The 14,807-nt window shown below is 35.6% G+C and overlaps 1 protein-coding gene across 1 annotated transcript; it reads left to right on the top strand.

The window, feature by feature from the left end:
* The first annotated feature begins 655 nt into the window (after positions 1-655).
* On the top strand, positions 656-14,746 carry LOC141824300 (transcriptional adapter ADA2-like). The gene is made up of 13 exons (XM_074711563.1): positions 656-923; positions 2,745-2,800; positions 5,195-5,373; positions 6,550-6,615; positions 6,709-6,834; positions 6,944-7,019; positions 11,255-11,318; positions 11,411-11,466; positions 11,653-11,718; positions 12,414-12,633; positions 13,257-13,467; positions 13,756-14,100; positions 14,374-14,746. Exons 1-13 carry the CDS (start codon positions 871-873, stop codon positions 14,581-14,583), a joined length of 1,728 nt encoding a protein of 575 aa, XP_074567664.1. The 5' UTR covers positions 656-870; the 3' UTR covers positions 14,584-14,746.
* Positions 14,747-14,807: the final 61 nt, after the last annotated feature.

Here is a 14,807-nt window from a genome sequence, read left to right as displayed (position 1 = left end):
GTTAATCATCCTGGTAGACCTACCTCAATGCCTGATTTTAGACCTTTTTGATGAAAGACTCGATGAGAAAATTCTAATTAACTGAATTATAAATTATGATAAATATTAAAAAAATAATTTTAATTGTGTAGAATAATAAATTTAAAGGTTAAAAATAGTATTTAGTAAATATAAGAAGTAGAGCAAGTAGGTGTAGATTCATGTGTGGTTGGCATGGCACTGTTTGAACATTCTCCAATGTTCTCGTGAGTTGTGATGAAGGAGACATCTTTGGACATTTTGCATTAATTTAATCACATGATGAATTGTGCATGGACAAGACATCCTAAATTAAATTATATTATATTATATTATATTTGTTAATTTAAATTAATATTGCTTTGTGTCATGGCTTATTCCATGAAAATGTCCGTCCATTTTAAAATCCTAATTATATCATTTATTAAATATAATAATATTGTCTTGACATTTAAAATCTAATTAATTAAATATCAATATTAGCATCTATATAATATAAAATTTTAATAAAAGTAATAATAGGAGCGGCTCAAGTGAAATTTAACCATTTTTCCATTGTCAGATGATCTGAACCGTTCGTCACAGGAACGCTACGGCCTTTCGTCCATCGGATTGTTGTGTCGGTCACAGGTTTTGCCGAGACAAATGCTCGATCGGTTGTTCCGCCTCCTCCGCCGATCACGACGCCTCTGCGAAATCGCCGCCCCGATCCAGTTCCCTTCCGAGCTCCTAATGGAAGAAGAATAGATCCTCTAGATCCCTTTCTTGCTTCCTTGTCCTTCTCCGCCCTCCGTGACGCGGAATCCCTTTTCGTGGACTGTTAGGGCTTTTGCTTCGTTCCCCGTATCCTCGATGGGTCGCTCCCGCGCGGTGCACAACTCCGGAGACGATGACACGAATCCGAGGTAGATTTGGATTTTCCCCTTAAAGAAAGTTTTCTATTGACAAATCATGGTCGTTTTATGGAGTTTCCTTGCCGTTGATCATTTGCACAATATTTTGTATTTATATGTTACTTTTTTTTAAAATAAAAAACTAAATAAGGAATCAATGCACTAAATATTGTTTTTATATATATATTTGAGTAAGGGGTAGAATTATACTCACATAGTTCGCTACGTTTCTAAGATAGTTGAGCTCATTCTATGCACTATTATTTTACTGGAAAAGATAAGTTTGAAAAATTCAATATTGTTTTTTTTAAAAATAGACTTATGCTTTTTATGTATTATTTTTGTCCCTTTTTTTTTTTTTCAACAAATAGGTACCACAATGCTGTGAAAGACACAATGAATTGGTTGATAAATGGAAAATATGGGTTTTTAGTTTGTAATAGAGGTTTCAGAGAACACTATGAAATTGATTTGGTGCACAATTACATAAAGAATTATCTAGGCACACCATTAGTGCAATTCAAGGAGTCTTGTTTTTTTTCCTATCTAAGTCAGCTGATATTCAGCATTTAAGATGTGGAAACTATAGTACTTTTTTGAAACAAAATGATACTGCTTTTGCCCATTATTCTTTCACCATCGGATAATAAGATGTTTAAGGAAGTCTAATAAAATGGAACAGGTGACAGATTAAATCAGGAAGAGAAGGACCCCTGTAATATCTTCATTAAATCAATTACATTGTTCCTGTGAATGTGGCTATGTAGTCTCTTTTTGCCTATGTTTGGTTGAATGCGATCCATTTCATTGGCTATTGATACTTAACCATCAGGCCAGTAAATGTAATACAAGTTTAACTGGCCTGTTGTTGAAGCTTTTATAATCTTTAAATTCAATAATAAAGCAATACAGTTGAAAATAACATAGCAAGATTGAAACACAATAAGAATAAGCAGTGTTAGTTCCGAAATTGGTGTTAGCCAATCAACCATCATACTATAAAGAAACAACTTTAATCAGCAAAAATATCTTTTCTCAAAGCTATGTACATCATGGTTTAAAATTGTTCCGTGCTAGGTGAAACAGGCGAAATTTATCATTCCATCTGCTACTCGGCACCAGCATGGATGCCGCGGGTAGCTGTGGGGTGGCGGCGGAGACACTTGCTACCTCTGCGGGGTCGTGGAGGCCACCGTGATCTCCTTGGGTCACGGAGGGGACTCCTGCCACTTCCATGGGTCTTGTCAAGGACGCCCTCAGGCGAGCGGGTCACGATGGGGACACTCGCGGGCACATTTTTGTATTTGGGATGTGTATAATTAAACTTAAGGTTAATAATTTCAATAAACTCCTAGCTATAAATAGGATAATCTAAACATGCTTAATCAAATCCTAATAAAACTATCCCATTAATTTAATACATATATATTATTTATTTTAATTTTAAAATATATGATAAAATTTTTATTTATTTATTTACCATATTGGAGATGCAGTGATTACTCTGTAGTTGTTAGGTTATTTTGCTAGTCAGATTTTTAAGGTTAAGGCATTTTTATTTTATGTCATTTTTAAACTATCCAAGTATGTTAACAATCAAAAACATTTAGATACTAGAGATATGTCTTGTAGTTGCTTTTGTTGGTTTCTTGAATATGTTTATCAATCAGTAATATATACTCTTCCTAAGTAGCAGTGTGTTAAATGATAAAAGCTTTGCAATGGTGGCTTAGGTTTGCTAAATGTTTATATGGGTTATGTGGATAAACTGTGATATTTCCTCTGTGATCATTTTCTTTTTACTGTTTACTTCTGACATCTCTTTTCTTTCAGATCAAAGAGAAGGAGAGTTGCTTCAAGTGGAGAAGCTTTGGAAACTGCAACGACAGGTTTGTTTTTGTTCATGTCTTCTTTTCTTTCTAGAATTTGGAGTAGCGGAAGTTTCTTGTAACCATTTTTCTGTTCCTATTTGGTCAGCTGTACCAATGATGAGAATCATTTCTTACTAGAAAAGGGTTATGAAAATCTGTTGTCTCATGATAAAAATGTTTTAAAAATAGCACGTTATCTATCAAACCACAAACAATAAGACTTGTTGGTCCCACCTATTTGGGGTCAACTAATGGATCTTATGCTTCCATTCAATTTTATGGAAGACTATATAACTAGTGGTATTATAATAATTACAACAATCACATTGGATACTATTATTTCACTTTTAATTGGTCAAGGTCAAACACAGTCTTCAACCTTTGATAGTAATTTAACATTATCTGTCAAATATAGCGGAGTTGGATAACTAGCAATTTTGAAAAATATTGAGTAATTTTGAAGGATGGATCGTGAACATTGACTGTAAAACAATATGTTTCTGGATAAACCTTCATTTTCAACGGATAGCTTTACTTTTATGTACAAGCTACAAGGATGCTGGAGAGTAGTATCTTCCATCATTTCCAATGATGTTCTACGAGACCATGTTGAAATTTTCACTTGTATTGGTTGTCATCTACTGTGCATTTAAGTTCAATGAGGATTCTTGTATTGTATCACCCTTTTTCGGACAAGATGGAAGAGTCCTTTGACCATTCTAGAGAAGATTGTGCATGTCGATTACAGGAGTCTACAGTTTTGAGCCCATCGTGAGGATGGAAATGTTTATTTATTTGACTTGCCTTTGCATATAATGAGGAAAATATAAGCATAGACTACTAGCATGTGAGTACTATTTCCATCTAATAGACAAATAGATAACCAAGGTTTGAAATTTCGAGTCGTTTTGCTTAATACCAACGAAAATTTTCATTCCACTAGTGGACCGACACTGGCACAACGTTCTGGTCGGGATGGAGGCATCGCCTAGGTCCGGCGACACCTCGGAGGCGTCGCGCATGCCGTGTGTGCCGCTTGTGCCCCAGTCGAGCAACCCACATGTGTACTGGTCGCGATCATGTGGATTTTTTTTACTTTGGTTTTAACACTTAGGTTTTAATAATAACTCCTGGCTATAGTTGGGGTAATTTAAATATGCTTAATTAAAATCTCTTAGAATTATCCTATTATTTTTTAAAAAATATTTTATTTTTTATTTTTAAATATTTAGATTAAATTTTTTATTTGTAATTAATATATGTTATATTTTAAAAATGTCGAAATTATACTGGCATAGCACAATACGGTACCGAAACTGTATCGTTCCAATCCAGGACTGAAATCTCGGCACGGCTCGATATTTTAAACCTTGAGGTGAACCATAGTGATTCAAATCCATGATAGGATTGACCGTGATCTGGTTTCAAGACACTAGTAGCTTAATTAAGTCACAAAATTGGCAGCTGAGCCCCATAATTTGCAATTCCAATCTGAATTCAGTTGCAACCCTAATTAGGAAAAAAGGGCATGGAAGCATTATGCTTACACTAATCCTTTGGATGTGATTTACAAGGATAAGATGGACATGAAAAGATACCACCTCTCTTTCGCTCGAATAGTTGTTCCTTGTGAGGTGTCCCATGATTCAGTGGAATAAGCAGTTGTCTAGAATAATGGATATAAAGGTTAGAGATGATGATGCAAGCAATCAAGACAAAACTTGTTTTCCATCAACCCACAGTGCAGTTCCATTAACGAACTATTGTAATTAATTGAAGTATATAAATTGTTTGAAATTTATACATATCATATAGGATTTTGACATGTGCTATGCATGCTGAATGGCAGAATGTTACAATATCAAAATCATATCCTTCTGGCTGTGAACCTAAACTTGGCTCGTAATGATACTATAAACTTTGGTTTAATGGACCCTACGATTTCTCTTTGACTGAAAGCTATATTTGGTAGGATTACACAATGTGTTGCTACAAAAGTAACATTTTCTTTCTTTTAGAGGGAATTTGCTCCCTTTTTTCTGTAAGGCCAACATTTCTTGTTTTTAAGGCTGTAGGATTATGTTATACTGAAGTTTGGAGTAAGTTCTTAAGAGCATGCCACTGCAATCAAATAAGTTAATATTAAACTACACTGAAGTTGCTTTCTATAGTTTTCTTGTGCTTGTGTTTGTATCCCTAAATGGTAGTTTGCTAATCTTATACGGTTACACTTGACTCAAAGTGGTCCATGGTGTATTATATATTTTAATTTCTTACCAATTGGAATACTTTTTGCATTACATTATTAGAATTATCAGTGATAACGCTATGATTCTCATTCCTTTTTTATTGTTGAAATCTCAAACTTTAAAAATAAACTCATGATAGCTGTCTGACTGATTACTGATGCAGGCCCAGGATCTAGTGAAGGGAAAAAAGTTTTGTTTCACTGCAACTATTGCAACAAAGACATTTCTGGGAAGATTCGCATCAAATGTACAAAATGTCCTGACTTTGATTTATGTGTGGAGTGCTTCTCTGTTGGTGCTGAAGTCACTCCACACAAAAGCAACCATCCATATCGAGTTATGGTTAGCACAATTTCTCCAATCTTAATCTTATATCATTCACATATATGTTTTTAAATTACCGCTGACAATATTGTTATAAAATTCTCATTCTTAAACTTGGGCCTTTTTGTGATATGTTAAGGTTTTCAAATTGAGGTGAAAATTATAAAAATGTGTGAACTTTTTTGGTAAATTTTTAAATCATGAATTGTATGATGAAAATGAAATATTTAAAAATGTGTTAAAAAAGAATCTTACTTCATAACATTTTGATATAAAAAAATATGTACAATATTATGATATTCCATTTAATGAATACATTTTGATATCAAAAAATATGTACAATTTGTTAAATCATGACAAGCCAACATCTGGATGTTTTAGTCAGATTATATTGAGTTTCATCCATTTCTATTTTTTTGATGTGATAATCTTTTGGTTCAGAACAACTGTCATTTTGCTTTTATTAGATGCTATAGCTGCCTTTATGCAGAACATAATTTCAGATTCTTTTGAACTTCTCTGGTGTTGATAAAGCTGTTATTCATCCCTGTTGTCAATTCTAATTATGGAATATTTTTGCCTCAACCTTAGCTACACCTTTGTTTTATAATGATCCAATATCAGCATCCTCATCTTGACCAAAGTTTCAATTGTATCAGACCAACAATTAATACTACAATTATTTCTCTTTTTGGTCCGACATTCTATTACATGTAAATGTCATATATGTAATAAGAAATACTTAATCATTGGCTCTACAACTGGCAGCAATTACTTAATCATTAAATAACACAATAAAAGTCCAGTAATTATGTGAAAACAATATAAGAAATACTACACAGACCTTTCTCTATGTGAAACTGGAATAATGGACTAATATATAGTTCCACCAGATTCTATTGTATCAAACCATTTGTTTTGAATAGAAAAGAAAGAGAAGGGAGGAGCAGTGAACAGTTTGATTGATGTAAGTTATGCACCGAAGAGGCAAAATGGTTGAAACTGGAAATGTAGTGTTCTTAGGGAAGATTCCATCTAGCTGAGTTTTCTTGATGCAAATGATTATTAAACTGTTTAAGTAAATGCGTCTACTAATTTTCATAGTCCTTTACTTCTATTTCCTGTTTCTCTACTAGGATAGAGTTTTTACTTTTTGGTCACTTTCCATGGCTAATAATACTGATTTTCCTACAGGACAACTTGTCTTTCCCTCTTATTTGTCCAGATTGGAATGCAGATGAGGAAATATTGCTTCTAGAGGTATTTCCATCCTTCTCTATCTAAAATATTTTGTAGTTCAATATCTTGGGCCTTGCATAAAACTTGAGAAATAGCTTTTTCGGTTACCTTTAGGGGATTGAGATGTATGGGCTGGGGAACTGGGCTGAAGTTGCCGAGCATGTTGGAACAAAGAGCAAAGCACAGTGCATTGATCATTATACCACATCATACTTGAACTCACCTTGTTATCCTCTTCCAGTACTATATCTTCCCATAACTAGTTTGCTCTTTTCATTATTTAATCTTTTGTGGTACTCATTTTACAATGTCAAGTCTATCCTTTCTTGGTTGCTGGAACCCACTACAGGATATGTCTCGAGTTAATGGTAAGAATCGAAAGGAACTCCTTGCTATGGCTAAAGTACAAGTTGAGGGAAAGAAAGGTTAGTTATGGTTTCTCTGCATGAATCAGTTATGTTAAACTAGTTCATGGGTTCATACAACCATGTTGTTACAATTATAGTCAAATCCTTTTCATAGAGTTGTCACTTATCCATTTAAATGTTTCTTTCTCTTACCACTGATATAACTTCCCCTTGCAATCTCTCATATTCATTTATGGTAATTGTTTTTCTAGATCTGGAAGATCCATTTTTAATTTATGCAACATTGTAATTGTGTTATGACTAGTACCCATGGAATTCTCAGTGCATTAGCATTTTATGATTGTTGTTGTTTAATTATCAAATAATAAAAAAAAAATCTAGGACACCTGTAGGTTGAAGTAAAGAAAATGAAAATCTTAGTATGTTTAATATACTGAAGTTATTTCCTGTTTGTAATCAAATCGTTCCATCCTACCAGAAGTAAATCTTGTCTCAGAAGATTTCTAAGTAGATCTTTCTATTGTTTGCTACCTACTTTACATATATTGTTGTGTCAATCTAGTTTTCGCATTGGTAGTTTTTATCTAATAACAAACATGATATAGAGTGAACCACAGTAACTTATAGAGTGAATCACAAACAGTGGTAGTTGTTAACATATACAATGAGACCCTCCAACCATGGCTATGAGCATCTTCTCGAAGGACGGTACAACCACTCTAGTTTTCACATTGGTAGTTTTTATCTAATAACAAACATGATATAGAGTGAACCACAGTAACTTATAGAGTGAATCACAAACAGTGGTAGTTGTTAACATATACAATGAGACCCTCCAACCATGGCTATGAGCATCTTCTCGAAGGACGGTACAACCACTCTAATGGCAGTTAAAGAATTGTGCCACAAAAGTGCTTGTTAACATTTGCACTAAGCATCCAGGATAACAATAGAAATAATGCAAGTAAAACATTAACAATACAAAAATGATTTATTATTAAGAAAACATGAAAAGTATTACCTAATAAAATAGTCTTAAAGCATCAGAAACATGTCCAAACAGGGAAAAATACACAATGACTAAGGTAGTAATTGTGCTGGTAGAACTTGAAAAGATGCGAAGACGTTTCAAGTTGAGTAGCAGTGATGTCTCAAAGCAATAATGTAGTAGTACGCCTGACAATCTATCTCGATGCCAACTTCTCGCCTTAGGTTAATGTGAGGTTAAAACAAAATTTAGATTGTCAGTAAAAAACTAGGAAACCAAAAATAATAGACAACAAAATAATCAAGTAGGAAAGATAAATGTTGTATTTCTCGTTTATCCAAAGAAAATTTCTAACATGTGTATGGCCATGCAAACACCTCATGCTCTGTATAAGTAGGAGGTCAAGGCTTCCACACCAACCCAAGGGGGCTTCTCAGCGTAAAGATGGAACTCTTTCACTAAAGCTGATAGGCTTTATGATCGTGGATCCACATTATCTTATAATGGCACACATGATCTCCAGAGAGAGGAGGAATTTGTGTTGGAGGTGTGGGTATATGATCACTGGTTTTGCTTGGGATCGGACCACTTTCTCATTGTTGGCGTTGCTCACATGTGAGGGGAGAGGGCTTGCTTATTGTTCACAAAATTGGAAGGAACATGACCATCTCCAGCTGCTTGGATCACATAGAAGGCTACTGGATGTTAGCATCGCTGGAAGAGGTAGCAATTAAACCACTTAATTTGTAAGAAGGGAAAAAGGCTCAAGATGGATAAAAAGGAGAGGATGAAGGATAAAGGTCAACAGTGGACTCCATCGCCCCCTTGTTTGTGATTGAATGATGAATAGGATAGAGGATGAGTTTGTGTCACAGGGATCCCAATTGAATTAAAATTCGATTCCTACAATTAGTTACTGAAAGTAAAACAATAAAGATATCCAACATGCATGTGATTCTCGCGCTCTCAAGTTTCAAGTGGCCTTCTGATTTGAATGGTGTTGGCGTGTTACTACTTGACCTTCACAATTTACATATTCTCGATTTTTGGTTCCACTAGTGATTCTCCTTATGGTGTAGAATGCAAACCGGAGGCTCATTATAAGTTGTATCAGCATTAAGTGGTGCTGCTAATCTCTATAAAATGTGAGTTGAGATTGGCAAGTATTTTCATGGACACATAAGAGAAGTTGTGGACAATATTCAAAGCTGTAAAGCAAACCTTTAGACCACTAAACCAATTTGCTCAAGGATTTAAGATGACAAATAGATTTGGGGGCCAACATTCTCTTGAAATCGAATCTAGTCACCCCCTCGGAGAGGGCATGTGGAAGAAGGCATGGTCTTAATCTGAATTCGTAACACTTGAACACTCTACTTCACATAACTCTTCTGTCGACTCTTTGGGTGGTGAATAGTCTCTATCTCACCCTTTGTGCTACTCTGTATCTTCCTAAATCTACCATGGGCCTGTTGTTTGCCGCTCACCAGTGTTATCCTGAGGCACAAAAGATTGCTAAGTTATCTCTTAAAGTGCCTTGAATAGTGGCCCCTTGAATTGATGGCTGCAACTATTGTTTTATGTGAATTCCATTAGGTGTAGATGCTCCTCTCAACCACCACTTATGTCCTGTGCACTCACAGAAAGCCATCAAGAATCTAAATAATGCTCTCTAACTGATTATCTGTCTTTGAGTGGAAGATAGTGCAAAATCTAAGATCGTACCCAAAGCCTTTTGCAAGCTCTGTGAGATGAAAATGCAAAGTCTCAAAGTGAAACGAGGGTCATGGTTCAAGATGATGCTTAGAGCAATCTCATGAAGTTTGATGATCTCTACAATTAAACTTGGCTAGTCGATCATATTTATGGATGAGCAAGATATGGGTTGACTTGGTTAAGTGGTTGACTACGATCTGAATTGAGACGTGCTCCTTTCACAACCAACCCATAGTGATTTACTTCCATCAATTAGGGATTTAAATATTCTGAAGCAACCCTGTAATTTGCTGATCTTCTGCCTTTATCTACTAGCACATCAAACAGTGAACCACAATTTATGATATTTCTCTTGACATGATCTCCCTATGTTTTATGAGTATATTGCAAAGTGTAAATAGTACACCTCAAAAGTTCATCATTAATAGATGTCAGGAACACACAATCTTTGGATCTTGGAATTTCAAAACCCTGTCACCATGACAAGAGAAATCTAACTTCAGAATCTGCTCTAGTTCTTCAGCAATTGTAGTTACTGATCTTCCTTTTGGCATTGTGTGTCACTGAACTTGTGGCGATAGAGTGAGCAATGAAGTGTGCCATTTGTGGTGATAGAGTAAGCAATGAAGTGTGTCACGTAACTCATATTTTGGTAATTTCTTTGAATCTTAACTTTATTTAAACTTCTTCAAACAATCTTTATTTAAATTTCTCAGTAAAGATGATTGGCTTTGTTGATACCAATCTAATTTGAACGATCTGTGTCAATACCAATCTTGACAACAATAATTTCAACTAAGTATCTGGTAGACCCTTTCTTACCTGTTACCTCTCTCTTAGTCTCAACAGGTGCAAGACACTTGCACATCTTCACCCTTAGTACATCCATCAAACATATCTCATACCTAACATCTACAATGATTTGGGCAACAATCACATATCTCATACCTAACATCTTCACCCTTTCTTGAAGGTATTGATCACTGCACAAACAAGAGGGGAAATAAATTTTAGCCCAAATTCAAGACAAAAGAAGAAAGGTTAAAAGCTCTAATCCACCGGTCACCACTTATAACTTTCACTGCTGTATGTTAGTGATTTGGCTGGCGATGATTTTGCTTCTCACAGCAAAAGGAGGTTTCATGTGGAAGGAGGAGGATTAGCTCACTTGCTCACTGATGAGGCAAAACCATCGGCATTGTCATGTGCAAGGAGCAGACCAGAAGGAACAACCATCTCTGGTTACTTGGATTACACAGATGGCCTGCTGCTTACCAGCATGGCTGTAAGAAGTAGCATTCACTGCTACATTTGGAAGGAGTAGGGAGATGCTTGAGAAGGTGGATAAAGAGGAGAGGGCGGAGTGGAAAGGTCACAGCAAGGGAATGTGAGTGGTTCATGCACTAAAGGGGATGCAGTGGGTTCCCCTGCTTGCTTGTGATGGAACAAGGGATAGAGTAGGGGTAGTCTGGGTTGATGAGTTGAATGGGCGTAAATTTGATTGTTATATTCAATGAACTTATACTTAGTGTGCTTGCCCAATAGGAACAATATTGATTATCTAGATGCCAATGCTTCCTTATTGTAGGCACTTCATTGCTTGGTGATGTCATACCAAAGGATGAGTCACCATTTTCACCTGCAAGGGTCAAGTATGCAGTTTGACAAAAAAATTGCCCTTTTTCCTTTTTTCCTTCTAAAATCTTTTCTGAAACCTTTGCTTCTCTGTGTGTGTGCATGACAGGGTTGAAGATTCAAGTGATGGTTCAGTTAATCGGTCACCATCAAACTTAGCTTCAGGTAGTTCTCTTTGTTTCTTTTCTTTTCTTTTTTTTTTTTTTTGTTTCTTCCTGGTGGCCAGATGTTTTCTTGGTTCTTTGTTGCTCTGGAGACAAACATGGACTGGGGTCTAGGCACTAAAATGTTTCACATTTAAGGTTAGAGCTATTCCTTGTATGATTGATTGATTTCCATGTCTTTCTGCAGGTGCAAGTAAGATGGCTTCAAACACAGGACAGATTAAGGATAATGCTGATGGACCTAAAGTAGAAGGTTGACATCAGGATGAGCATACATGTGCTAAATTTCTTCTGAAGTTCTGATTTTTGTTTTTGTATGGGATAAGCATTAAAATATTTGAATTTTTTTTTGTTAGTTCATTTGCTTCAATGCATTAGGTTTTCTTTCTACTTCTGATCTTTTCACGTTGGTGCCTTAAGATGCCATTTTCTCCTACCATAACAAGTTGTGGATACTAGACACTGGTGCAATGCTACGATGGATCTGGATGCCTTTGACTCAGTTGATAATCTTGTGAGAGTGAGAAGGGGAAATATATGAAAAGAGAAACTTTATATTATTGATTAAACAAATGAACAATGAAATGGAGATCTCTTCTATGGGTTTTACAATAACTTGGTTTCTCATAAGACAAGCAAAATAGATTATAGGTGCTAGGAAAAATAATAGTAGGGTTAAGATAAAATTATATTTTGACCCAAATAAAAATTAGAAATTTAGATCCTGAACAGGATTTATTTTATTTGACGAATTTATCTTTAAAATGGTCTAGTTCCATCAAACTCATTGCCCACTCATCTTGCTGCTTTGTAGATACATGCCTCACTGACTATTATTTCTTATTTTATTGATAAGTGCTAAGTGATGTTAATTCATTTCATAATGCTTTGTTTCTTGCTTTTCTACTTTAATATGTGATGAACCTGTTTGACATTTTTGATTGCCAGGTTCTTATGTGGATAGGACAGTTGGTGTGAAAAAGCCCAAGTATTCAGGAGAGGAAGATCCTATGTTTATTGAGAGTGGCTATAATCAGAAGAGGCAAGAATTTGATCCTGAATATGATAATGACGCAGAGCAGGCATTAGGTGATATGGAGTTTAAGGAAAATGACTCAGAAACTGAGCGGGAATTAAAGCTGCGAATGCTACGAATTTATTTGTCAAGGTTAGTTGCAAAATATTACATCCATCACTTATTATCATTTTGGTTCCTACAAGGGAGGCCAATGGAAGGGAGAGAATTGAAACACCCAGCCCATTTCACCTTCCGTTCCATCGCAGAAAATATGGGTCTCAACTGAATGATCCTTTTGACTTAATTTAGCATAAATTTAATTACCATCCCAGGTTATGTACATGATGTTAATCTCATTGTTTGTTTCATAAAGGTGATGAGAGATGATTTAATTGATTTCAATATTACTTTTAGATATAGCCTTTCTTACTTCATTTCAGGGATAAGATCATGTTGTGACCTTAGGTAGGACAAATTTGGTTTGATGATGATGTTTGTTTGCTTGCTTGTTTTGTGAGAGTAATATATGTATTTTGTGTTCCTGAAGAATATTTGGCTGGGACTTGATCTCTAAACAATTTCATTTTAATTGTGGCTTTTTATCACAACTTGTGTTCCTGGTACGATATTACTTTTATGTATGTTGTTGAGTACCATGTGAACATAAAGCAGTTTACCCTTTTCAAATTGTTGCTCAAATGGCCTTTGGTATGCATATTTATTGCTGTGGACTTGCTAAAATTGTGACTGATGCATTGATCACTATTTGATAGGCTTGATGAGAGGAAGCGAAGAAAGGAGTTTATTCTAGAAAGGAATTTACTTTATCCTAATCCATTAGAAAAGGAGATTTCTAATGAGGACAGAAACATTTATAATCGTTTCAAGGTCTTTGTGCGCTTTCTTTCTCAAGAAGAGCATGAGGACTTGGTCAAGAGTGTCATTGAGGAGCGCAAAATTCAAAGAAGAATTCAAGAGCTTCAGGTGCAATCTTTTCTATAATTAAGCAGGGTTGTGGATTTACTTTTATATTTTAATCAACAAGACAAAGGAGATTTGGTTTAAGAAAAAGGAGATCCGGATTAATATCATTAAGGGTTATATATAAAGATATGTAAAATGCTTGAAAAGGTTCTCTGATGCCATCCTGGTTATCCTGAAAGAGTCCTTAACCACCTGGTAACTTTCAGAAGAGGGGGGAAAAAAGTTTAAGACCCTTACAGAGAAATAATTTTACTTGGGCACATTTGTGATTTCATGTCTGTTTGCCAGGAATGTCGATCTGCTGGGTGCCGCACACTGGCAGAAGCAAAAGCATACACTGAACAGAAGAGGAAGAGAGAGCTAGAGGCTAATGCACAAAAGTCCAAGGAAAGCTCTCAGGTTCTTCCTGGGGGAAAACTTATGCAAAAAGCAAGCCGTCCGTTAAACCGTGAAAAGGGGGAAATTGATGGAAGTCCAAGAAACACGAATGACGACCACAAAATAAAAGGTGACATTGGGTTAAATTCTGGCAGCAAAGGCTCACCTTCAGCTAATGCAGGACAACTTGCTGCGAGACCATTTGATGAATGGGATATCGCTGGATTTCCTGGGGCAGAATTGCTTAGTGAGATCGTAAGAACTACTGATTTATTATTTGTGCACTATCCTTTATTTCTTTAGTTTGTCAATATTTGTTTTTAAGCCATGCCATTTTACTTGTGAATTAGATATTTCTGTCCCTTTTTGTTTTGAGGTCCTGAAACCTTTTCGAAAACTCAAACTTCTTGAACTTAAAATATGACTGGGTGATGACGAATATGGTTAGATAATATTCTGGCCGTGCTACATTATTCTTTGTATTTTTCATTATAATTATAATTATTATTTTGTCATTGATATCTGCAGGAGCAAGAACTGTGCTGTCAAAACCGATTGCTGCCCAGTCACTACCTCAAAATGCAAGAGGCACTGGTACAAGAGATATACAAAGGCAACATTGTCAACAAATCTGATGCGCATTGTTTGTTCAAAGTTGATCCAGTGAAAGTGGACAGAGTCTATGATTTGGTGAAGAAAAAGTTAGGCCAGCAGGAAGAGTCTACCATTGTTCAGTAATTGTTTCTTTTTTCTGCTTCCCAGATCTATTTTATCATCAAATAGTCTGTAAAAATAAGCCCAAAAAACTTGACAGTGATCTACCTCCCGTATCCCTCTATTCATCAGCAAAATCACTTGTGCCGCCTCATCGAAGATGAACTAATTCAACAGTCTGCATAATCTCAGTTTTTAAGTTTTGGTTTTGCTATCAGGAAAATGAAGTCAGTCTATCAATGCATCCT

Source organism: Curcuma longa, chromosome 3, assembly GCF_044706935.1.
Source record: "Curcuma longa cultivar G26 ecotype Majalengka, Jawa Barat chromosome 3, ITB_CL_G26_1.1, whole genome shotgun sequence".
Lineage (NCBI taxonomy): Eukaryota > Viridiplantae > Streptophyta > Magnoliopsida > Zingiberales > Zingiberaceae > Curcuma > Curcuma longa.
This window is presented reverse-complemented; position numbering and strand designations above follow the sequence as displayed.